At 36.3% G+C, this 25,854-nt stretch overlaps 1 protein-coding gene across 1 annotated transcript; it reads right to left on the bottom strand.

Moving 5' to 3' along the window:
• Positions 1 to 2,931: 2,931 nt before the first annotated feature.
• Positions 2,932 to 12,897, bottom strand: LOC109236741 (probable pectate lyase 4). Its single transcript, XM_019402957.1, has 5 exons — positions 12,467 to 12,897; positions 9,960 to 10,311; positions 9,673 to 9,883; positions 9,464 to 9,532; positions 2,932 to 3,341 (listed from the first exon to the last, which is right to left on the bottom strand). Exons 1-5 carry the CDS (start codon positions 12,705 to 12,707, stop codon positions 3,123 to 3,125), a joined length of 1,092 nt encoding a protein of 363 aa, XP_019258502.1. The 5' UTR covers positions 12,708 to 12,897; the 3' UTR covers positions 2,932 to 3,122.
• Positions 12,898 to 25,854: the final 12,957 nt, after the last annotated feature.

Genomic DNA, 25,854 nt, shown 5'->3' with positions numbered 1-25,854 from the left:
AAGGAGAAGAAGAAGGTAGGCTAACTGGAAAGAAGAAAAAAGGGGAGTGACAAGGGATGTAACTGGAACGAAGAAAAGAGAGGGGAACGAAGAATAAAGGGTAACTAGTGAAAAGTAATTTTCAGGTTATGTACAACCTGAGCTATACTGGGTAAGGGCTTTAAACATGAGCCATTTTCTGATGGGTTGTTGGGACAAGTGACAAGGGATGTAATTCTCCCGATTTTTAACACAACTATGAGTAGCTAAATTTCTCTCTAGAGTTTGATTGAACCTTTTAAAGGATGACTTTCTATTATATTTTAATATAGTTTTGCCGTTGAATTTCTCTATATGTTCAACTACATGCTTATTTTAGTAAATTGAATAACCATCAATTAGCGGTTCCTGTCTAGTGTGCATTACTTGAGAAAAAGTGCAGATTTAAGTGGTTATTGAAAAACATTACTCCTGAAGTATATGAGAGATCAATAAGGAGGGTATAAATGTGGGTTTAGAGATGACAAAACCTTGACGAGATCATAGTGGGTGGTAAAAAACAGGGCAACTAGCGGAATCTAAGAGAGCACGTTTAGTAAATTGTTGTAGTTACTCGAGAGAGAATTACGATAACCGAAGTGCTCAAGATCCATAGAGAATAATTAGGCGAAATTGTAGGAAATGTAGCGGCGAGAATTTTGACAATAGGGAAAATCATAACTCTAGGCGCTCTCGTTCTTGTTTACAACACTTAGTTCTGTTAGTGACATTTTACTGCATTTTTACTACTTGCGTTAGTTATTAAAAGATCAACAAGGTTATACTTACATTATAATTAATAGGGTAATTCTCTGTGGGACTCGATTCTGAACTCTTGAACCGAATTATATTTGCAATAACCGTTTAATCCTTTTTAGGACCATAGTTGGGCATGATCAATAATATAGGGCAAAATCGGCCTATCAGCCTATCGGTCGAAACTAAAAGCATTTGCTAGCCAAAAAATATATAAAATATATATTATCTATATAATACACATATATACAATCTATATTTTATGGGCTATTATTTTTGAAAACAATTAAAAATATACAATTCTCAATAATAAATTGTGTTTTTACGCATGTATATATACATATATAGCGCGACAAAAAGGTAGTGATGCGACGGCACTACGCCAATAAAACGGTAGAAAAAATGTCGCAACTCAATCAAGGAGTACCCTACTTACGAAGAATTGCAGTGCAAGTCAGTCAACCATTTAATGTACTTCAAGCACAATAATTTCCTACACCACTTGCAGATTATATTGAAAACTTTGGTGAGATTTGTTCAATTATTTGGTCAAGTTTTGAAGTTTTCTGTAGACAACCTTACCAGCTAAACTATGTGTCACATCCCTCAAAGCACATGCAATATGAAATTGTCAACTATTTAATTCACTACTTGATCTTTAGAATGAATAATGGCGAATGCAGTTCATCTGCGATAGGTTAATCTGAATCCAATATATTTGACACGAGGCTTAGTGTGTGTATGTATATGTATATTCACGAAAATTGCAACAAATATTACATCTGAACCCATAATTCTAAAAGTATAGCGAGTTCAGTGCAAAGAACCTGAATTCACCTCGAGTACAATATCAAGCATGAGCTGCTCAAAATATTATATAACCATAAGCCAACATCCACAACTCTAACTCTAGTTCTCAAGTCATACGATTATCAATAAACCTGAACATGTAGACTGTCAATACAGCAAAACTCCCTTTCAGCTCAGAGGTAATCAAATCGGTTTATATGCAGTATTTCTGAACATAAGAGGCTGCAGCATGAGAAATTTTAGGAATACCTAAGCCCTGTTTATTTCACTGAACTGCAGTTTATGTTGCATAGGTATGATGGCAACAATAATAGACTAAAGCGCGAGACAGGAGATAGCAACAATAAACAAGGATAAATGACCTTGAAGCAATATATGCACACACATTATGACCTTTAAGTAATATATGCACACAAAACAAGGGCAGCTTAGTGCACAAAACATCCCGCGTTCAAGCATATAATGCACACACATTTAAGTAAATGTCTCGGTTCATTTACGTCATTCTAAGGCCTCATTTGTTTGCACTTAATGGAGGTCTGATTCTTAATCATTCAGATCTTAGATATTAAATGTGTTTGTTTTTAAAGTCTGGATCTTAATTATTCAGATCTTAATCATTATGTGTGTTTGTTTTTTGTACTTCACACTCACTTAATGGGTCTGAATAGGTCTGTATGATTAAGATGTATAACAGAAACTTAATTTCATTAAGATGCTATCACATATTCATTATTAACTGCCGCCACCGCCTACCATTATCAACTACCACCATGCTACCACCACCAACATACTCAACTGCCAGCACTCATCCCCCCACCACCACCACCACCTCCACCACGACCACGCCACTATCATCCTCAATCATAGCCGCCACCATAATCGACCATCACCATCCACTATACCCACTACTCCGACCACCATCATTCTCACACACAATAACACTCATCCACCTCAACTACCACAACTCACCACTCCATCACCATCAACAACCAGCGCCGGCACTGCTCATCATTATAACCCATCACCACCCACCCACCACCTTCCTCGGTCACAACTACTACCACCACCCGCCATTATTAACTATCACCACCCACCACCATCCTCAATCATAATCGCCACCACTACCTATATCTACTAGCTACTTGCATGAACCACCATCATCAACCAAAACTACCACCAACCACTGCCTCTAGTCGGCATTTACCCATTAGCCCCCACCACCAACAACTATCATATTTTAAAAAATTATATATTTTCTTGATAGAATATTAGATTAGTTAGTATTTCATTTGAATTTTATGTTTATTAATTTTCAAATAAAGATAAAATTTATACATTCAGTTGTTAAAAATCAAACAGTCTTAATTATTTAGTATTCAGATTTTAATACACATCTTAATATATTCATATGTGCATTCAGATTCGGATGTCTTAATCTGAATACACATCTGATACACATCTGATTCAAATGTGTATTCAGATTCAGACGTCTTAATCTTTAAAAAAACAAATGAGGCCTACAGGAGATAGGCTGATCAATTTGGCCGAGGGATAGACTGCCATCCTGTACAGTGTTGAAGGTAGTGTTTGAGAGCATCACTCGGACGTTCAACAGTCCAGGTTTGGTAGAATTCGGATGGATTGAAGATGTTATTTCCACTGCAAGTAGACAATAAACCAGCCTGAGTTCCACAGACAAACAAGTCATCTTCAGATTTAATGCTACCAGTGCATCCTTCCTCTTTGTCAGCTGCCTGTAGGATGAAATAAAAAGCCAATCAGGCAGTGGAAGAGACTAGTTCAACTCCATAGATCATTGTGGTAGCGATAGAATAACTGATGGTACACAAGCAAAAGAAAATGTCAAACTTTAGACTGACTATTATAAGTTGTCATGCGACAAAAAGCGCCTTCGACAAAGTTCTTAAAAAGGCTGTGAGCTTTTTCACTTTGTCTTCTACATGACTTTCGTGTTCATTGATAATTCTGAGAAGAGTATACATACTTTAGACAGAGTCCTTAAAAATGCCGTGAACTTTTTCACTTTGTTCTCCTACATGACTTTCATTTTAATTAATAATTCTGAGAAGAGTATACGCACTAGGCACCTATTCAAGGACCTAAATGGCACTCTATACATCTGGCTGATAGAGACTGGATAACAACCAAAAGCCGTGTGCCATATCTTGAGGTCTGGAGCCTCTCACTTTTCCTTTTTTTTTTTTTGTGTGTGTGGAGGTTTTGTGGGGTTGGGGGTGGGGGGGATGGTTTGGCAGAGGCGGATCCAGGATTTTAAGTTTATGCGTTCCTGTCACAATCTCAAAATAATATACAATACTAACTTGGTTCACAAATAGATATTTAATAATTTTTTTAACAAAATTACAGGGTCTACGCAAATGTAATTGGGTTCCTGAGAACCCATATATTATACTCTATATCCGCCCCTATGGTTTGGCCCCACCAGTTATTTTGATTTTGACTTTGAATGTCTGATTCTGTATTTTGAAGTTAAGGACGCATCAGCAAATGCAAGGAGGGGTGTTCAATCAATCGAAACTTGCTAGTAAAACTGCAGAATTACGGAAAACACATCTAAAGGGAGATTGATAGGGAATTGGAAGCTTTCAGCTCAACAAAATAACATTATCCAGCTTGTTCACAAATTTTCTTAAATGTAAAAGCCAGCAGAAAATTTGTTTGACAAGGACATGCAACTGATTTGAACTATGTTATGTTACATAGATCCCTCAATTATGTCGGTTCGCTTGTTAGGACTGATAAGAGAAGGGTGTAAAATGAGCTCAATGTTTGGAATTGCTCAACTTACAACAAGTTCTTTGACTTTTTCAAATTTGACGAGCAACCATAAGCATAGAACTCCACTGGAGAAGAAGCAGGAATGAAGGAAAAAAATGGGGAAGAAGTTTATTTTGAGCTCTCCCAAAAAAATAATATAAGAAATTAAGCAAAAGAATAAAGAGATATAAGAAGCACAACCAAATCTGACGATTTAACAATGTATTTTCTGATATATAACATTGTAAGCTTCTCCTCTCCCCTGATAAGTGTTATGTCGATGAAGAGGCAATTCGAAAATAAAGAAGATAAAGAACACCAAATTTTAACGTGGAAAACCCTTCAAATCGAAGGTAAAAACCACGGGATCACAAAGATCCAAAAAGCTCCACTATAACAATAAGAGGGTTACAAAAGTTCTCCAAATTGGCTACACAACAAGGCCAAACACGGAGCAACAATAGCAGCAAGAGCAACAACTAATCAATTGAAGAAAGAGGAGAATCCACAAAAACGACGTGCCTCCAAATCCGATCTCCACCGTTCAAATCCAAGATCAAGATGTTACGAACACCCAGTCAAAATTTCAGCCCGATCCAACGGTTAACGTATAGGAAAACGTGATTTGAAGTTGGCTGGTCGGAATAAAAATCTGCAGCAAAACAAATACTTTTCTTCTCTCTTCTCTCTTGACGAAAGTTCTCTCAAAACCCACTCTTATGTGCTTAAGTCTTTCAAAGACTTGTATCAATGAGCATAGAATAATTCTCCAAGGTTGTCCTATTTATTGATCATGAGTGGTGCTTTCTCTTAAAGCCAAAACCCACTCAAAATAGGAATAAACCGATTCCAATTCCAAATAGAAATGGAAACCAAAAGAGAATAGGATTAGTCCATTGGGCCTTTGGCTGGACAACATGGGCATGTGCCCAACAAACTCCCCCTCCAGCCAAGGGGCCAAGTATGTCTTCAAGTAGAGGAACTATTGACAGGCTTCATGCCTGCCAATTTTCTGCAAAATTCATGTTTATCTGCAACCACCGCCTTTGTCAGCATATCCGAAGGATTTTCATCAGTGTGTATCTTATCAACCTTAAATAATTTCTCTTCCACGGCCATTCTTATCCAATGATACTTTCTATTTATATGTTTGGTCTTAGAATGAAAAGTGGAGTGCTTGGTGAGACAGATAGCACTCTGATTATCATAAAATAAGATGTACTTTGGCTGCTCAAAGCCAAGATCATTAATAAACTTCTTCATCCATAATAGTTCTTTGGCACCTTCTGTGACAGCAATATATTCGGCTTCTGTGGTGGATAGAGCTATGCACTTCTGTAGTCTAGATTGCCAAGAAACAGCTCCCCCTGCAAAAGTGATCAAATAACCGGAAGTCGATCTTGAATTATCAAGATTGCCTCCTAAATCAGAGTCTGTGTAACAAACAAGTTCAGGCTTGCCATTGCCAAAGCACAGCTTCGAATCTGCAGTACCTTTCAAATACCTTAACATCCATTTTACTGCATCCCAATGTTCTTTTCCAGGATTGGAAAGGAATCTACTAACAGTACCAACAACATGTACAATATCTGGTCTAGTGCAAACCATAGCACACATCAAGCTACCAATGGCAGAAGAGTAAGGAATACGAGACATCTCCTTTTTCTCTTCATCAGTAGATGGACTCTGACTAATACTTAATTTGAAGTGTTTAGCAAGAGGTGTACTAACCACTTTTGCATTTGTCATATTGAACCTCTTGATTACCTTCTCAATGTATTGCTTTTGGGACAGAAATAACTCCTTTCTGTCTCTATGTCGGTGGATTTGAATGCCCAAGATTTTCTTTGCTGGCCCCAAGTCCTTCATCGCAAACGATTTGCTCAACTGCTTCTTAAGGACTGCGATTCTGGATTTATTCTTGCCAACAATAAGCATGTCATCCACATAAAGCAATAAAATAATAAAATCATCATCAGAGAACTTCTGGAAGAATACACAATGATCTGAAGAAGTTTTCTTGTACCCTTGTTCTTCTATGACAGATTCAAACTTCAAATACCATTGCCTTGGAGCTTGTTTCAATCCATACAGGCTCTTTTTCAATTTGCAGACATAATTTTCTTTTCCCTTAGTTACAAAACCCTCAGGTTGCTCCATATAAATCTCCTCATCTAAATCACCATGAAGAAAAGCAGTCTTGACATCCATCTGCTCAACCTCTAAATCTAGACTTGCAGCTAAGCCTAGAACCACACGAATAGAAGACATCTTCACAACAGGGGAGAAAATTTCATCAAAGTCAACTCCCTTCTCTGGCCAAAACCTTTAACAACTAACCTCGCCTTGTATCTAGGCGTAGAGGTATGGTTATCTTGCTTTATTCTGAATATCCATTTGTTAGATAAAGCTCTCTTACCTTTCGGCAATTTCACTAACTCATATGTGCCATTCTCATGTAGTGACTTCATCTCATCTTCCATCGCTTCGATCCAATGATCTTTGTGATTATCTTGCATGGCTTCATCATAATTCTCAGGTTCTCCCATGTCAGTCAAAAGTACATACTCATCAGGAGGATAGCGCATGGATTTTTGCTTCTCCCTTGTAGATCTTCTAAGAGAGGTTTCAGGAGCATTCGAAGTAGTTACCTGTGCAGGAATTTTGCTGATCAATCACAACTTCATCAACTGGAGCATCCATAACATCTATACCATGATGATCATTTTGATCTTGATCACTATCTCCATCATTGTCTTGGGTTCCTTCATGTGCAATAGGTGCCTTAGTAATTGAAACTGGATCAATATCAACTAAGCTCTCATTACTCTGAGAATCTATCTTCTCAACTTTGTCAATATCTTCAATAGTTAGGTCTTCAAAGAATATTGCATCACGACTTCTAATAAGTTTATTGTCAATCGGATCATAAAAACGATACCCAAACTCATCTTGACCATAACCGATAAAGATGCACTGCTTAGTTTTGACATCCAGTTTCGATCTCTCATCTTTAGGAACATGCACATAAGCTTAACACCCAAAAACTCTCAGGTGATCATAAGAAACATCTTTGGCAAACCAAACTCTGTCTGGGACATCACCATCCAAAGTAACTGCAGGAGACAAATTGATAACATAGGCAACAGTGTTAAGTGCTTCCGCCCAAAATGTATTTGGAAGTTTAGCCTCTGAAAGTAAGCATCTAACTCTCTCAACTAGAGTTCTATTCATCCTCTCTGCCAAGCCGTTCAATTAAGGCGTCTTGGCGGGAGTTTTCTGATGACGAATTCCTCGTTCCTTGCAATAGTTATCAAAGGGACCACAATATTCACCACCATTGTCAGTGCGAATACATTTTAATTTCTTCCCCGTTTGTCTCTCAGCTAAGGCCTGAAATTCCTTAAACATGCCAAGTGCTTGATCTTTAGATTTCAAAGGATACACCCAGAGCTTACGAGAATGATCATCAATAAAGGTCACAAAGTAAAGTTCACCACCTTTTGACTTTACTTTAAAAGGACCACACAAATCAGAGTGTACTAGCTCTAATAAATCGGGCTTTCTTGAGGGAGGATGACTATGAAAGGAAACCCTTTTCTGTTTGCCAGCTAAACAATGGATACAGCTTTTCAGCTTTGCTTGTTTCCCTCCAGAAAGCAAACTTTTCTTAGCCAAACACGTAATCCCCCTCTCCCTCATATGACTCAATCTTCGATGCCACAATTCTGACAAAGTATCACTTTCCACCAGATTTATTGAGTCATTAAGAATAGAGCCCTATGTCACATATAAATAACCAGACTTGACTCCTCAAGCCACTACTAACGAGCCCTTGGTGAGCTTCCATTGGCAATTAAAGAGGGCACTATGGTAACCTTCATCGTCTAATCTTCCTACGGAGATCAAATTGAAAGGAAAGTCTGGAGCAGGTTCATCTTGGCGGGTTCAGTTCTAGCCGCAACATATTTGACGATAACCGTGACTTTTGTCTGAGAAATTTGACCGATGTGCTACGCACGTTGAGACAAACTTTGTGGTGGAGATTTGGAGATGCGACCTATTGAAGGCTATGCGAAGAAGGTGGATCAAGTTTATTTTGTCAGAAAATTCAGGCCAAGGAGGAGAATTGTTAGGTGTTTGCCATAATTTTCTTACCATATTTGATTTTCCTATATCTTGAAGGAAAAAGGGCAATATAATTACCTTAATTGGGTTTTCCTTTTTGTAGAAGGAAATTATAATTCTCCTATATTTGGCTAGTCCTTTTTCTTGTAGGAAAAGGTTTGGAGTTCTATAAATTGAAGATGCTTCCTTCTCATTCAGTAGCATCCACAATGTAGCCATAGGGGGCTTGAGGGTCTTGTTCAGGGGGAGAACTTTACGGGACAAGTGTTAGTGTGTCACTTGTGTTTGCCTCTTCGTGAGGTTGTTCTCTCGATATTTTGTACTCTCTTTTATTATAGTAGATTGCTCATCACCGCCGTGGACGTAGGTCAGTTGACCGAACCCCGTTAAATGTTTGTGTCTCTTTTGGTTTCTCTTTTGTTGTTGGATTTATCGTCGCTTAAGGTTTGCTTGCTAGCTTCCGCATAACATATGCTTTTTTCGGTCCTAACAATAAGGTAATCCATTTTATTCATTTAGTACCCCCTTGATGAAAATAAGAGAATCTGTTACCAATAAAAGCACAGGCAAGAGGATATCTTCACCAATGCTGCATCCTGGAATTTCCTCATGACAGTAAAGAACGATATTTTTCTCCTCCTGATTTTCACCCTCATTTCTCCCTTTTTTAGGCCCTAAGATCTAGTACTAAGGAAAAAAGCTGCTTACACATAAGATTGTACTACTGCAGTACAACGGTTAGGACTTCAGGAAGAAGGATCATCAGAAAATTTTCTGCTAACTTTGGGCCCGTCAAGTTTAAAGGTTAAGACTGCTCAAGTCTACTGTGCAATCCAAGTTGCTGTCTAAGAGAAGAAATTGGAAAACTTTTGCATAGAAGAAAACAGTACATGATTTATCACATGGTTTTTGGTTGCAAAATAAAATAAGTATTACGTAGTAGATTTACCTTCTCTGTGAGATATTTAAAGGCCACCTTTTTTTGTCCAGCTTCATATATGTTGCATTGGGAATATATCTGACACGAGATATTTAAGTTATCAACAACAATAGCAAGGACAGATATTACTGAATTTACATAACCCTTCTTTCCAAACCTTCAAAAAGAGAAGAGAGAGAGAGAGAGAGACAGGAAAAAGCTGCTAAAAGCGGTATTACCTGTGATTCTACACTTGCACAAACAGCATAAATTCCCCAGTTCCTGGTGTAGTTGTTGTACAAATGTACTTTGCCAAATCTAACACGAGGATGCCGCTGTCTTGTTCCATCAAAAAAGCAGTGGTGAATGGTGACCCGCATACATCTGTCGGTACAATTAGAAGGATCTCCTCCAATAAGCATGGTCTTATCATGCTTTGAAAAGTGACACCTGGTTGCAAGAACAAAGTTCAAGATACAAAAATAGATGTCATAACAAGATATATGATAAGGCACGTTCGACTGACCTAGAAACAGTAATATCTGTGCTCTCCCTTGTGATGTCAATTAAACCATCGTCATAGTCACTAAGGCTACAACGATCTATCCAGATAAGCCTCGACTTTGGTTTAATCTGAATGGCGTCAACATCGGGTCCTCTGCCTCCCTCAAACTCTATATTGCAGATGATCACATGTTCACATTCTTTCAACCTCAAACCTTTCCCTGTGATTTTGATTCTCTGGCCTCGCCCATCAATAGTTTTGTAAGACGACACACTCAAATAAGATCGGAGCTCAATCGTCCCTGAAACCTCAAAAACGATCCATAGAGGTTCTTTTTTACGACATCCATCTCGAAGTGATCCTGGCCCATCATCTACAATAATGTGCAACATATAAATCTTATAGTATTATCAGTGGAAACGAACAATAATTGATAATCACACTATAATGAATCCACAACCAAGAGCTCCAACCATGTTATCTTATTCTGTCTGAACTATTCCATTCCATTCCATTCCCTTAATAAACCCAAAATGGGATCCTAGCTCGCACATTAAGTTAAAATAATAACATAAGGGTAACAATTAATAAACAAATGCAACATCAATGCTTCCTCTAACCGTAGTCGCCCCCGGTAAATGCAACGCCAATTGACCCTACTCGCCTCTTGTACCACCTCCCTTTCCTTGGAAAGAGAAACTCCATTCCCTCATCACCACCGCCGCATGCAATTAAATCATCTTACACCATAGCGTCTCCCTCTACACTATAGAAACTTGTCCATTTTTCATTCTCAAAGCAACTTCAACAGCATTCTTGAGAGATCCTCTACCTAAGCCAATTTCTTTGAAATTTGTCTTAAATGTAATGCATTTTTGTGACAAGTGGTGCCAATGGTAGTTACAGGAGGTTGTAGAAGAGCAAGATGTGGAACGGAAAATATGAAAGATAAGAAAGCCAAGAGCATAATCAGGGAGGAGATCGTAGCTGGCTTTTGGAAGAATTAGCATCACGATACACACCATACTAACAAATGGAAAGCCAAAAGCTTTAGCAATATCCATAATCTAATTTTTCTAAAACTGGTATAAGAATGACAAGCAAGAAACTCGATTGACTTTGATTGCACATGTGCAAGGATAGTGATATTAGTAAACTGTGACAGGGTATCAAGTACAATGGTAATACTGCTAACTTTCCGATGGAGTGATCCCAACTTGCAATAATCTTTTTATTGGTTTTTCACCAATGCTTAATGATGATCGTGAGCCCAGCAAACATTCAACCTTTGGTACAACCTAAAATGCAGACAGTACCACAGATGTGAAAACTTATGAAGCAAAAGAAAAGGAAGGACCTTTTTGCATTCTGTCCAATAATAAGACATAAGCGATTGATGTTATATCAAAAAAAACCTTATATGAATTTTGTGACCTGTCTGTAAGTGTGATAATATGACGATTGAAAGTGAAAAGGGGATGAGATAAATCTAAAATGAGAAGTTGTCTCAAATGAATCTCTTGGTACATTGCAAAATTAACTACTCTTTCAAAAATCAACACATATTTAGCTAAAGATAATACACAATAAAAGACAATGATCCATATAGACTATACCAACAAGTTCGGATTAAACAACTATTCAGGAGAAGTGTGAAATATAGAGTAACTTGATTTTCCCTAAAAGGAAAATGATCTAGCATTAGAATGAAGCTTACACGAACAGAGCAGAATGGATATAGAGCATTCAAATAGCCAATCACAACTAATTTAGGTCTAAGGCATAGTTGATCAACCAACTACAGTTTTTATTAAGGCAGAACAGATATAAGAAATGGGAAGTCAATGCTGTGTCAACCAATTCAAAAGAATTCACTCTTACCAGCCAAACAATTTTTTTAATATCCGTCATCGGGACCAGCTTGCGCACACATCTCGCCTAATTCCACGGGATACCTGCTACCTCCCACCAACATAGGTACCAGATAACACTATCCACCAATGCTTGGACAGACATGAAGAAATCACTTAGTTTTTTATCTAGGCCGGTAAAAAAGGTACCTGCTACCTCCCACCAACACAAGTACCGGATAACACTATCCACTAATGCTTAGATAGATAGGAAGAAATCACCTAGTTTTTATCTGGGCCAGTATTTCTACCCGCAAAACTACTTAAGTACTTAAAGAACAACATCAATTCCAAAATCAAACACATTCCACTATATTTTCCATTAAGCAGGAAAAACTATGTCCTCCCAACAAAAGAAAAAGATGGGAGCCTTGGAGCAACTGTAAGTTGTCTTCGTGTTCGTGTGACCTATAGGTCACGGGTTCGAGCCGTGGAAGCAGCCACTGATGCTTGCATTAGAGGTTGTCTACATCACAACTCTTGGGGCTGCAACCCTTCCCGGATGCCTTGTGCACCGGGCTGCTCTTTTACCATAGTAGTATAACTTATCACAAGAAACAATTTTAACCCATAACTTATCATCAAACCAAACACAAGGAATAAGAAAAGCAAACTAACCGTTGAGATTAATAACTTGATAAATATGACCATCACGACCACCAATGGAGGAACCACCAAAGCCCTCAGCTTGACCAGCTAGAGCACGCAAGCTAGAGTCAACTTGACCATAAGGCAAAACCAAACCCATTTGGGTACTCACTGTGTTCTGGGATTGAGCTGTGGGTATTGGAGGCACAGGAAATGGGGGGCCTTGTTGATGGTGATGGTGGTGTTTGTAACGGGGATGGTGGTTCCCCATTTATGATAGTCTTTGATTGTATTGTAGTAACTCTAGTATTGATTTTTTTGAAGCTTAACGCCACATATTGAAACTTGGCATTAAATTGTACTCTCACTTCTTTGTTGTCTCCATCTGTGACTCTTGAAACTGAAACCTGCCGACACTTTTTTCTCTTAACAAAAATCTTAGCTTAGAATCCGCCCCGACCATTTTAAGCAATGATAGGCTATAATTATATATTTTAGTCGTTTATTACACTCTAATTTACTGCATTTTAGTTGAGTTTGCATTTTAATCGCTAGTGTCCTGCACTAACTGTGTATTTTATGCATTGTATGAGTGATTCCGAGCTATGTGGATGTAATGGAATAAATTCAAGTGATTTGGAGCTTTAAAGTTTGAGTAAAAGTTCAAGTAATTAAGTCGGGATCGTGTTTGGGGTCAATGGATGATAGTTAGAGCGAACAAAGAATCCAGTAGGCCGATTGCGCACTGTCTAGTAAAATAGATATAACTTTTTGCTCAGAACTCCATTTGGGCTCCACAATATATGGTTGGAAAGCTAACTCAAAGTGCTACAACTTTCATGTTTTACGTTTTTCCAAATTCGGAACGGAACAGGGTGAAAAACACGCGCGAAGTCATGCGCGAGCTAATGCGCGAAGTCGCGCGAGTTTAAGAGTTGGAGGCAAAATGTTAGGGATTACGTGCGAAGTAATGCGCGAAGGACGCGCGAGCTCGCGCGTCTCACCCGGAAAAAGTGTCCTTTTTCACATTGGAGAAGGTTTAATTGTTTGGGCCCAACCCTACTTGGTATATATACACGGGAGGACGCCATTTTGAGGGGATCGAACATACTTTGGAGGAGAATTCACGTGGAGGAACACACACCACGCTTGGAGGAGGCTTCTAACTAGTTTTTTTCTCTTCTATTCTTTTAGTTTCATAGTTTATTTGTTCTAGAGTTTTGGGTGCTACATGAACGTTGTGGTTTGAAGCTTGAATTGTTCTTATTATTTTATCATATTGGTTTATTTATTCAATCTTGCGCTTAATTATTTGATTGTTTGATCACCAATTGAATACTATCTACGAATCTAGGATTGAACTCGAGAGAGGGAATTCTAGATTCCATATAAGATTGAGTAGAGCAAGATCTTAACTCTTAGGGGGAGCGGATTTGCGGTTAGGATAGGAATATACCTAATCGCCTTGCTTGGTTATTATACGGGAATTATAAATGCGTTCTTGTTAATCCTAATTCCATAAGAATATAGGCGTTAGATTAGCTTGAATAGGCGAGTTGTACTTCGGGAGAAGGCTACAAGCAATATTAACCCTGTCAACCAATAAACGAGATAAATTAATTAGACGATTTAAGTAAAAAATTCAACGAGATTGTTAGCTAACCCATAGCTCTAGAATATTCACTCACATTAAATTCGTCTCTCTATAATTTGCCAACTTATTTTCTTTAATCTTTTTGGTTGCTACTCTAGATTAGTTGTAGTTAATTAATCACACCTTAGAAAATCGCTTGAATAGATTAATTGTTTGGTTTAATTTAGTTGATAGTTAATCACAAGTCCATGTGGGTACGATATCTGGACTTACAATCTTATATTACTTGTCGACCACGTATACTTGCGTGTGCGTTTGGGAGCAACAAGTTTTTGGCGCCGTTGCCGGGGACTTAGAAATTAACTATTTTACTAGATTAGATTTTTTTTCTCTTTATCTATTTAAGTTTTTAATTTTAGTCTAGTATAGTTAGTATTATATTTTTTTTTTTTTTTACATGGCATCTTTGAACGAAAAGTAGTGGGATAATAAGTATTCTTGTTTTTGTGATCCTTGTCCATATTGTAAAGGACCCCACTTGTGGCAATATTGTAAAAATATTTCCAATACCGAGTTGTGTGCACCATCTCCATCATGTACTATTTGTGATGGAAATTGGAATAATTGTCCTAAGTGTTGTTATCCTACTCCAATCCCTTCTTATGTTGATTCTAATAATTCTTGTGAGTTTGACAGAAGTAACGAAGGGGATGATGTGGAACACGATGTTCGCATTCTTGATATGCACGCGAAATTATTAGAGGAATATGGAGGTTTCCGTGAGAAAATTATGAATGAGATGCAACAATTTATAGAAGGAAGAGCTGAACTGGGACAAGAGATAGATCAATTTGGAAGTTCTATTCACGACTTAGAGGCTAAATTGAGTGCAAAAGTTGATGAGTGTAACTCCCAACAATTTAGTGATTAGTTGTGTGAAGCTGAAAAAGATCTTCTAGGCCAAATTGAGGAGCTAAAACGAGAATACCAATCATTAGACCATGCTTTTGTTGATGTTGTCGAGGTTGAAGAGTGCAAAATTGAGGATGTCAAAAATAATACAATTTTGGAGTTAGAGCGTATTGGACCTCATTCTCAACATTTTTCAACATTGTGTTTGGTTGGTGACATGGAAATTGATCCATTCGAGCATATGGAGGATTCAATAGATGAGGAACAAAGTGTTTATATTCTGAAATTTGCGATGCCAAGGAGACAAAACGACATTCCTCACTTAAGGGCCAAGAAGTGCAAGATGCGATATCTATTGCTTGGTTCCTTTATTTTCACACCATCGCCTCATGAACGTGATAAAAAAATTGATGCAAAATTGGGGGCGCAATTTATATCCTCAAAGTGGAAGGAAAAGTGGTGAAAGTGATGGCGTCGTGCCGCGACGTTAAATCAAGCACTTGTTGGGAGGCAACCCAATTCCATTTTTTTATTTTTTTTTGTTTACTTTTTTTATTATATTTTATTGTGTTACATTTTTTATTTTTTTTTTATAGTATTATTTTTGTATTTTGTAGGAGTAAGAGCATGGAGTCAAAGCCAATAGGCGAGTGCAAATGCGAGCCAGCTGGTTGGAACTAGTGTGAGGTACCCGCACAAAGGACCATCCTTGGGAGAAGTCTGAGTATCCCGTGAGCTGCTAATGCTTCGGCCTTTGGCCTACCAGAGAGTCTCTTTTACCCTCTTGTTATTTTTAGCGTGCATTGAGGACATTGCACAATTTTAAGTGTGGGGTGAGGTGATGATTTCCTGTGCTATGTAAGCTTAGTTATAGTACTCGTTCTTAGTGTAGTAATTTCTTTTAAAAAAATGAAAAAAAAATTGAAAAATTTGGACTTTTCCCGACGATGAATTTTGTGGACAGCTTTCTTGAGGGATTAAAGTCTAAACAAAAAATAAAAAATATGTCTTTTAGCTTTCTTTAGGTAGCAATAATCCCCCATGATTTTTCTTTGTGCAACGGTTCTTTTCCATGGGATGTAATTTGAACCGGGTAGTAGTATTTTTATTTTTATTGTTATTTTTAGAGTAGATTAGAATTTAGGGAATAAATGGAGGAAGAATGATGAACCTAGGCGCCCTTGACTTGTTTGATAGTAGCATATTTAGGCTTTGGCATGTGTAGTATCTTCCCTATGATTTGAAATTATTGATGATGCCTTGCTTAGTTGGATAGCATGTCTTGTGATGCCTATGTCTCGTTTTCTTGACTTATGTTCACTTTGTGCTTCATGCTTAATATCTCGTGGCTCCGTGAATACTTGCATTTTTTTGAGAGTCGGAATGAGACCGTTCTTAGTGAGTCATGTGCCATGTGTGGTGAGGTTTTTGTGTAGTCCATGTATTGTACTTGTGTCTAGAACTTGCCCGATTTGTGAGTCGAAGCGAAATTTTAGGTGATGCTCGATTTGAAAAATGATTTTAGGTTTTTTTTGATCTTTTTGAGCTTTATTGCTTATCACAAATAAAATTTATCCCTAGTTAACCCTTTTGAGCCTATAGACTTTTATTTGACACCCACATTACAAGCCTATACGCTTTTTGTTCTTAATTGATATTGTTTTGATCCTTTGTCCTCTTAAAGTACTTTAATTGTGAGATGGGCGCTAAAAGAAGTAAGAAGGAACTAAGTGTGGGGTGACTTTTGAGTGGAACCAATGAAAAGAAGAAAGGTGCACTTGTTTTGTAAAATAATACACCACTACCGGAAATTGAAAAAAATAAAATAAAATAGAGATGAATACATTATTGTCTTGTTCCTGCTAGTGGGTATGAATTAATGTAGTGCTTAAAGAAGAAGGGAGCATTTTGGGGTGATATTGTTTGTGAAAGTGAAGTGGATTGAAGAATTTGCGCTTAAAGTTGATTATGTGATGTGTTAAAGTGCTTAGGAGGGTTAGTCACTATTCCTAAATATATCCTACCCTTCCCTTAGCCCACATTACAACCATGAAAAAATCCTAATTGATTTTAGATCGAGTGATCCTACATTAGTAAAGATTTACATTAAGGGCAACCCTATGGTACCAATTACATGCATGTAACTTCTTTTGTGAGGGTGAGCGATATTTTCTTTTGATATATATGAGTTCTTAAAATAAATTTGATCATGAGATTCGAATGTGTGGATTCCACTTACTCTCTTGCCTTGGTTGTGAGGGCACATGGTTTCACGAAGGATAGGTAACGTTATTAGACTTCTCTACGACGTTGGGTGTTCAAGCCATGAGTGCATTGTGACATTGAGTCGGTTTGTGAGGCTAGGATTGTTATGAGCATGTTGTCTTTGTTTGAATATTTTTGAAGTTGGCATAAGAAAAAGGGAAGTGTATGTGATTGCATATGCTAATGTTTAATTGTTGTTATCAACCATGGTCATTAGTGTAGTGTGCCTCAATTGTGTAAAAACAAAAGTGCACAAGGATAGTGTGAATTGTCAGTTGACTCGAGGACGAGCAACATTTAAGTGTGGGGTGTTGATGATAGGCTATAATTACGTATTTTAGTCGCTTATTACACTCTAATTTACTGCACTTTAGTTGAGTTTGCGCTTTAATCGCTAGTGTCTTGCACTAACTGTGTGTTTTATGCCTTGTAGGAGTGATTCCGAGCTATGTAGATGTAATGGAATGAATTCAAGTGATTTGGAGCTTCAAAGTTTGAGTAAAAGTTCAAGGAATTAATTCGGGATCGTGTTTGGGGGTCAATGGATGATAGTTAGAGCGAACGAAGAATCCAGTAGGCCGATTGCGCACTGTCTAGTAAAATAGATATAACCTTTCTCTCGGAACTCCATTTGGGCTCCACAATATATGGTTGGAAAGCTAACTCAAAAGGCTACAACTTTCATGTTTTACATTTTTTCAAATTCGGAAAGGAACAGGGTGAAAAACACGCGCGAAGTCATGCGCGAGCTAATGCGCGAAGTCGCGCGAGTTTAAGAGTTGGAGGCAGAATGTTAGGGATTACGCGCGAAGTAATGCGCGAAGGACGCGCGAGCCCGCGCGTGTCACCCGGAAAAAGTGTCCTTTTTCACATTGGAGAAGGTTTAATTGTTTGGGCCCAACCCTACTTGGTATATATACACGGGAGGACGCCATTTTGAGGGGATCGAACATACTTTGGAGGAGAATTCACGTGGAGGAACACACACCACGCTTGGAGGAGGCTTCTAACTAGTTTTTCTTCTCTTCTCTTCTTTTAGTTTCATAGTTTATTTGTTCTAGAGTTTTGGGTGCTACATGAACGTTGTGGTTTGAAGCTTGAATTGTTCTTATTATTTTATCATATTGGTTTATTTATTCAATCTTGCGCTTAATTATTTGATTTCTTGATCACCAATTGAATACTATCTACGAATCTAGGATTGAACTCGGGAGAGGGAATTCTAGATTGTATATAAGATTGAGTAGAGCAAGATCTTAACTCTTAGGGGGAGCGGATTTGCGGTTAGGATAGGAATATACCTAATCGTCTTGCTTGGTTATTATACGGGAATTATAAATGCGTTCTTGTTAATCCTAATTCCATAGGAATATAGGCGTTAGATTAGCTTGAATAGGCGAGTTGTACTTCGGGAGAAGGCTACAAGCAATATTAACCCTGTCAACCAATAAACGAGATAAATTAATTAGACGATTTAAGTGAAAAACTCAACGGGATTGTTAGCTAACCCATAGCTCTAGAATATTTACTCACATTAAATTCGTCTCTCTATAATTTGCCAACTTGTTTTCTTTAATCTTTTTGGTTGCTACTCTAGATTAGTTGTAGTTAACTATTCACACCTTAGAAAATCGCTTGAATAGATTAATTGTTTGGTTTAATTTAGTTGATAGTTAATCACAAGTCCCCGTGGGTACGATATCTGGACTTACAATCCTATATTACTTGTCGATCACGTATACTTGCATGTGCATTTGGGAGCAACACTAAGTAAAAAGTTAAACTGATGTTTTATACTACTAAAATATGAGGTAACTAAATAAATTGTTAAATGGTGTATTCTATTTTAAAGATTGTTTAGCCTCAAAATCGAATAACAATTAAATTTGTAAGTAATTTTAAGGATACGCAAAATAATTCGATATAAAGCGATAAATTAAGTCAATATTAAACAAACAAAGGTAGAATAAATTCAAACCACACGAGTAGGGTAGTTCCAGCCCTAGTGAAATAGTCACCCTCGATCCTGGCTCACCACGGCCAGCACTAAAGAACAAGAGAAAGAGCTAATAACAAATAAAATATATTTGGAGTGCATGTTACAATGTACTTCATGAATCACCTGACCCCTTTATATAGTAAGGGAATCCTACTTTAGGTACAACTCTATAAAAGGTAGAAAATCTTCTGATTAACTAATTGCCGGTTCCTTATCGATACGTGTCGAGATCCTCGCCGTGATATCCGGCCGGTAGGCGTCATGCCCTCCGATTCTGGCTCGATGGGACTTTGCCTCGATTTCGGTCCCTCTCCACCATGTCTCGAGGTTGGTTTATCTTGTCGGAGGTCGGGGTGTACCATGAGCTGGATTTTATCCGTATACAAAGATGAAGATGTTATTTTAAAAGTTTATTATCAATTAAAATGAAGTAAATGGTTTATTTTTACACTCCGCCCACCTTTTGATCTAAATATGCACACAAAGTTATCTTTCGGTCTAGTAACGGAATATGGTGTGTTCCCCTTTTTAATATGTTGGCAGCACTTCATTGGTACACATGGCCCCTCATATCTGGATTGTATATACCCGCCCCATTTGTTAGACCCGCTCTGTTTTTCGGACTATCCAACTATAAAAAAACCCATATTCCTATTTGTACCCCCGTCCCTTTCAGTCATCTTCTTTATCAAATTGATGAGGGTTTTCGATACTTTTTTCCCTCTTCTCTTCTGTTTACACGCGTGTGCTTTCAACATTTTCTTCCGACTAACAAATGGGACGGGTATATTCATTTCAAATATGGGGTGCCATGTGTATTAATAAAATGCTGCGAGCATATTAAAAAGGGGACCACACCATATTCTGTTACTCGCGAGGGTATTTATAGACCGAAAGATAGCGTAGTGTATGTTTGGACTAAAAGGTAGACGTAACGTAAAAATAAACCATTTACCAAACGATAAGGGTAATTTTTTGACCATTTTCCAAAATTAAAATCAAGACCACAACCACCAATTCAGAATATATGGAAGATAATAATTAAGAAATGATTAACTAAATAAGTAATAACTTAAAGACAAAAACTAATACTATAGCCAGAGTCAGAGGAGGACCCAAGATTTGGCAATGGTGAGAACACCATGACATTCAATATAAATTTATCATTGCTCACAAAGAATGGTATGAGGGCCTATACTACTATTTTTTTTAAGATATTTGCAAGTATACATGCAGTTTTTGTCGAAGTTTTCGAGTGCCAATGACCTCTCAGATTATAGTTTGCGTCCGTCTCTAATGCTACTACATGTATTTTTTACCTTGTATTTGGTAATAACAATATGAGACTTGCCATATAAGTTATGTGTATATTTCGTCATTATGGAAGAATTACGGCTCTTGTTACATCCCAACAAAAAATGGTCCAGGTTTGGAGTCCTTACCCAATTTAACCCAAGTTGTATATAATTTAAAAGGAATTTTTCAGCCTTTAGCCCATTATTAAAGACACACTTCTAGGTTTTCTTTTCTTTTCTTTCTTTCTTCTTTCCCAGCATACTCAATCTCTCTCCACTCACCTCCCTCTTTTTTCTCCCTAAAAATTACATAATTATTTTGTACACACTCGTGTTAATTGCTTTTGAGCACTCAAGTGAAGAAACAAATACCACGACATTCTAGCAAATTTGTGCTCTATACAGATGTGCACAAGGGCTCTTTAATCCTCGCATTCTATGTCAATTAGGTTGCGAATTTTGAGTTAATTGACAAAGAGAGGTTAAAGAACCACAATAAAATTTGGCCTATCAGTCTAAAAACTATTAGATCTTGCCTAAAAGAGCATCTCCGGCTACCTCATCTCATATTTTCTTATATTTCATAGTTTTTGTTTTATCCTTTGCTATTGGTGAAGCCCATATTTGAATGCTAAAACCTCGTTGGAAAAATTCACCACCGGCAACCACCGAACACTGCATGTTGTGATGGACATGAGGTATTTTCCAGTAATTATTTATAGGTAGTGTTTATACTCACTTATACAATATTGAATAAATATGTATAAGTGTGTATATCTGCGTACAATGTTGTATAAATTATCTATATTTTTAATGTTTAGTGTGTACATACATTGTACGCGTATAATAGGCATTCATGGAAGCTTGGCATTATCTTCTCTTTATCTTCTTTGTCTTATTTTTAGTATACATTATTACATAATGTATATACAAGTTTATACAAAGTTACATCATTATACATGTAATGCACGTATGCAGTTAAATCTAAAATTGAAATTTTTATATGTTTAATTTTATTTTTTCTCGAACAATCTATTATATAAATCGGCTTTCCTTGTTGATTTATCTGCCAAATCATAAAAGTGCAACAATTTTTTCAATTTTTATTTTTTATTTCTGCTATTTGAAACTTGGAAAAGAAGAAAATATAAGGTTTTCGAGTTGCATTATATATGAATTTGTGTTTTTTGTAGCTGGAATAGGAATATATACAAACGTGGGGAAGAAGAATAAAAAAATCTCCCAATTTTGATGCTTGAAGATCTCCAGAATAAAAATAAAATAAGAAAAATGCTCATTTTTCAAACTTTGGCCTATTGTTAATGGGCTACAGATTACAAAGTTGTAACTGGACTATTCTGCTGCAATGTATATATAAAAATAGCATGAGCTTGCCAGTTTCGGACTGGTCATTCAAAAATAGTCAGCGTTTGCAAAGTCATTGAAAAATAGCCACTATTTTGCTGCAACACGGAAAGTTTCAGCATAATATACTGGAGATCAGTGCACCTGTGTATGAATTTCCAGCATATTATGCTGGAACTCCAACACGCAGAAAGTTCTAGTATAATATACTGGAGATTGGAGCACTGATGCTCCAATCTCCAGTATATTACGCTGGACCGGTATATTATACTGGAACTCCAGTATATTATACTAGAGTATTTTTCTGGATTTTGAACAGTGTTTTCGTTCAGATTTATCTTTACATGAAAAATGGCTAAACTTCGATTACTTTTAAAACTGTGCATATTTTTGAATGACCACTTGTAAATCTAGCTATTTTTGAATTTTTCCCAATATATATGGGTGGAGTGTATATTTGTATAATTCTCCCTATTATTATTGATAAGAAAACAAAAATAATCACCATAAGACAATATGTTCCTAATTCAGGTATGAATAATTTTGAATCGCATAAGGAAAGAGTAGAGGTCATGTTCATGGGTCCTAATGTATTGGACTCGACCCGAAAAGGCCCATATATTGGAATTATTTATGAAGTGCGGTTGAAAAGAGTCCCACATCTGAAATCCAAGTGAAGAAGCCAGCGGCTGTAGCACTATATAATAAGCGAGTGCTACACCATTTAACTCACACAGCCACGCGTTGAATAGGATATTTGTCACGATTCAAAATTCACTAAGAGTTGTGATGACGCCGGACATCGCTGTCAGGCAAGCCAATCAAAATACTTAATTAAATTTTCGTTTTAAATATTTTCAAAATCACTTCTTTTATACGGTTAGACAACACATAGTAAATTTCACTAAATAAAAAATGAAATATTTAACAACTTTAGAAAATTTTGAATAATCCCATAGACATTCCCAGAACCCGGTGTCACAAGTGCATGGGCTATTTTTAAGAAACAATACAATATAACATCCGGAATACAATTGGGGGAAGTTACATGATAGACCAGGGAACATCTTCAGCTTACCGCAGCTATTTAAGTCTATAATTGGGAGAAGTTACATGATATACCCGTTTATAAAACTCACTTTCATGAAACACCGAAGTTTTAAAATTACATTAAATATCGCAAAAATATTACACAGTATAGCACAAAATTAGCAAATGGATGGATTTTTAATTTGATAGATGCTTAACGGGTCAATATGTCATATAAAAATGAACCATATATATCTTATACGATCCCCATAATATTTTGATCCAAAACACGTTGACAGAGTTGTATGGAATATTTAATAGGATTTTATAATATATTTATCACTATTATAATCTCCGCTTTCTAGTCTAAATATTTTGTTATACAAAAGCATTAAATAATAAAGATTGTCTTTTTTTATTCGTCAGCTTCGTAAAATGATTTTATACGACGTGAATTTGGATTATCAAACCACTAAGTTTGACTACACGACGATTGAGGGGGTATAAGTTTCCAATAATCCTAATGTACCAAAATCTTTAGGGGTTGACATAGTTTGGCCGAACCCGAAATCCAGATCGAAATTCAAATTTTTTGAATTTTTGGTTTGGATTTTCGGATTACAGATTGGATTTTGAATTTAAATTTTAAAATTTTTGGATTTTAGGCTATCGTACTTCGGATTTTTGGATATCCGAAATTTTATATTTTATATTTAGTCCATTATCCATATTTCAATAGTATTAAGTTCAATACTCTACCCACTAGATATTATCTCATATATTCAATATTAAAAGTTACTGTCAGAAAATTTTCTATTTGGACATGATTTTATTATTGTTACTTTTTATCGGCCGTATTAATGTCTTGTTGCATTTTCTTGATAACAATTTTATTACTTAAATACTTTATTTGGATGATTGCGGTAAGAATGAGGAACTTCAGGCAATTTAACATGAGTAATTCATTTGGATTAAAAAAAAAACATCTCAATTTATAAGCTCAAAACCGAAAATCCAAAATATCCAATCTTGTCCTCTTGTACTTCCGTTCTTCTTATTCACGTATCCAGAACCAAAACAAGCTCTTCTTTAGCAGCCGATTAATACGAAACCGAACTACAAAATCCGATCCAATTCAAACTTATTAGATTAAATTTGAATTGTCATTTTTTCAATCTGAAAATCAAAAATTCAAACCGAAATTTTCATCTGAACTGCGGCAAACACGCCTAGCCCTACCAATCTTCGTTCAGAAGAAATTTGTTGGTTTTATATAGAAAGACAACTGTACACTAACTTAAAGAGTAAAGGCAAGTCCTTGTGCGCAATGTTTTAAAAGGCGGGGGCGTAAGGCGAAGCGTTTTACCTCTAACGAGGCAAGACGTAAACTCTAGATATGGAACGTAAGTCCCACGGATTTTTAAATTTTACTAATTTCAAAAATTTTAAAATAGTATAAAATATAAAATAATTATAGAAATTACATTGGAATCACAAAATTATAACAAATAATCTGTTTAAAACATTTATAAAGTAATTCAACTATGAATAATGAAAAGTATGACATATATCACAAATTAGCTGCAACGTCATTACAACTCAAACATCAAAAGAAGTGTATTCGATTCGAAATCTTATATGTATCTCTTAAGGAGTAACGAATCTTGAAAGAATTTCGATATTACAATTCGATATTTTTCTTAAAATACTCCTTTTATTTAATATGCTTTCTATTTGAAAGAGAATTAATATAAAAACATAATTCACAATTTCAATATGATTCTCTAGCATTATTTATTTTTAAGTTTCAACAAGTTAGTAAAGTGACATAATTTACCATACAATACCATGATAACTAATTATTTGTAAATAGTTACTAGCTAATACTGAGCTATTAAATTAGTAAGTATTGTATCTCATAAACGTGAAAAAATAATATTTAAAAAAATTATAAAAAATTACGATTATATAGTAAAGACATAACTAAAGTTAATAAATACTTTTTAAATGAAAGATTTATTTAAAATTAACTATCATAGCAGTACTAGTGGATAACGTACAATAATTTTTATTTTAATTATGAAAAAAATACTCTCAACTTAATGATTTATGAAAAAGTAATTTTGAATAGTCAACAATTTATTAAGAAAATTTGAGGATTTACAAAGTTAGTTACATACAATTGCATAAAGTTCTATTAGGCGAGCCGGGTACTACACGGTGGGCGTGTCCGGGGCTTAAGCCCCGATGGCTGAGGTGTCCGGGGCGTTTTACGAGTGCTCCGCTCCCGGCAAGTCTCAATTCTGCCTTTTATAATAGAGCTTGTGTCGTCCTCAAAATTTCTTCAATATGGTTTTTGTGTGATTTATTCCAATATTGTCCCAAATTTAAGAAAATGGAATAAATTTTGAATTCTAGCATTAAAATTAAGTAACGTTCTGTTTATGATGGATCAGTTATTTCATCTTAAGTTGTCTTGTTTATGCCATCCATTCAATGCTTTCTGTAAATGCCTAATTTTTGCCTTTGTTTATATATATATATATATATCTATATATATATATATATATATATATATATATATATATATATATATATATATATATATGTGTGTGTGTGTGTATGTGTGGGTGTGTGTTTTTCTTATTTTTTGTATGTATAAGTTTCAAAAGTTGATTAATGGTTTGATAAATGGAGTAGGGATTGGACTAGTGTATTTTAATTAAAATTGAGCCAAAATTGGCCCAAAATTTGAACCCATTTCGTCCAAATCCGGTCCACAAGGGGGTGCCAAGGGGAGGGTCCAAACGACGTAGTTTTGGATCAAAACTACGTCGTTTCAATTAGTAATTTGAAGATTGAATCTTACCCATCCATCCTATCTTGATCCAACGGCCCTGATTAATCTCCCACCCTAGGTATTTAAAGCCTAGTTTGGCCAAAATTTGCCCCCATTTCC

The sequence above is a fragment of the Nicotiana attenuata genome, unplaced genomic scaffold (assembly GCF_001879085.1).
Source record: "Nicotiana attenuata strain UT unplaced genomic scaffold, NIATTr2, whole genome shotgun sequence".
NCBI classification, from domain to species: Eukaryota; Viridiplantae; Streptophyta; class Magnoliopsida; order Solanales; family Solanaceae; genus Nicotiana; species Nicotiana attenuata.
The sequence above is the reverse complement of the archived record's forward strand: the minus strand, read 5'-3'. Positions and strand labels throughout refer to the sequence as shown.

Coding starts and splice junctions, on each gene's coding strand:
- LOC109236741 (XM_019402957.1), bottom strand. CDS start 12,707: ATGGGGAACCACCATCCCCGTTACAAACACCACCATCACCATCAACAA. Junction 9,533..9,672: donor GTGCAAGTGTAGAATCACAG/GTAATACCGCTT, acceptor ATCTCGTGTCAG/ATATATTCCCAATGCAACAT. Junction 3,342..9,463: donor TTAAATATCTCACAGAGAAG/GTAAATCTACTA, acceptor TTCATCCTACAG/GCAGCTGACAAAGAGGAAGG.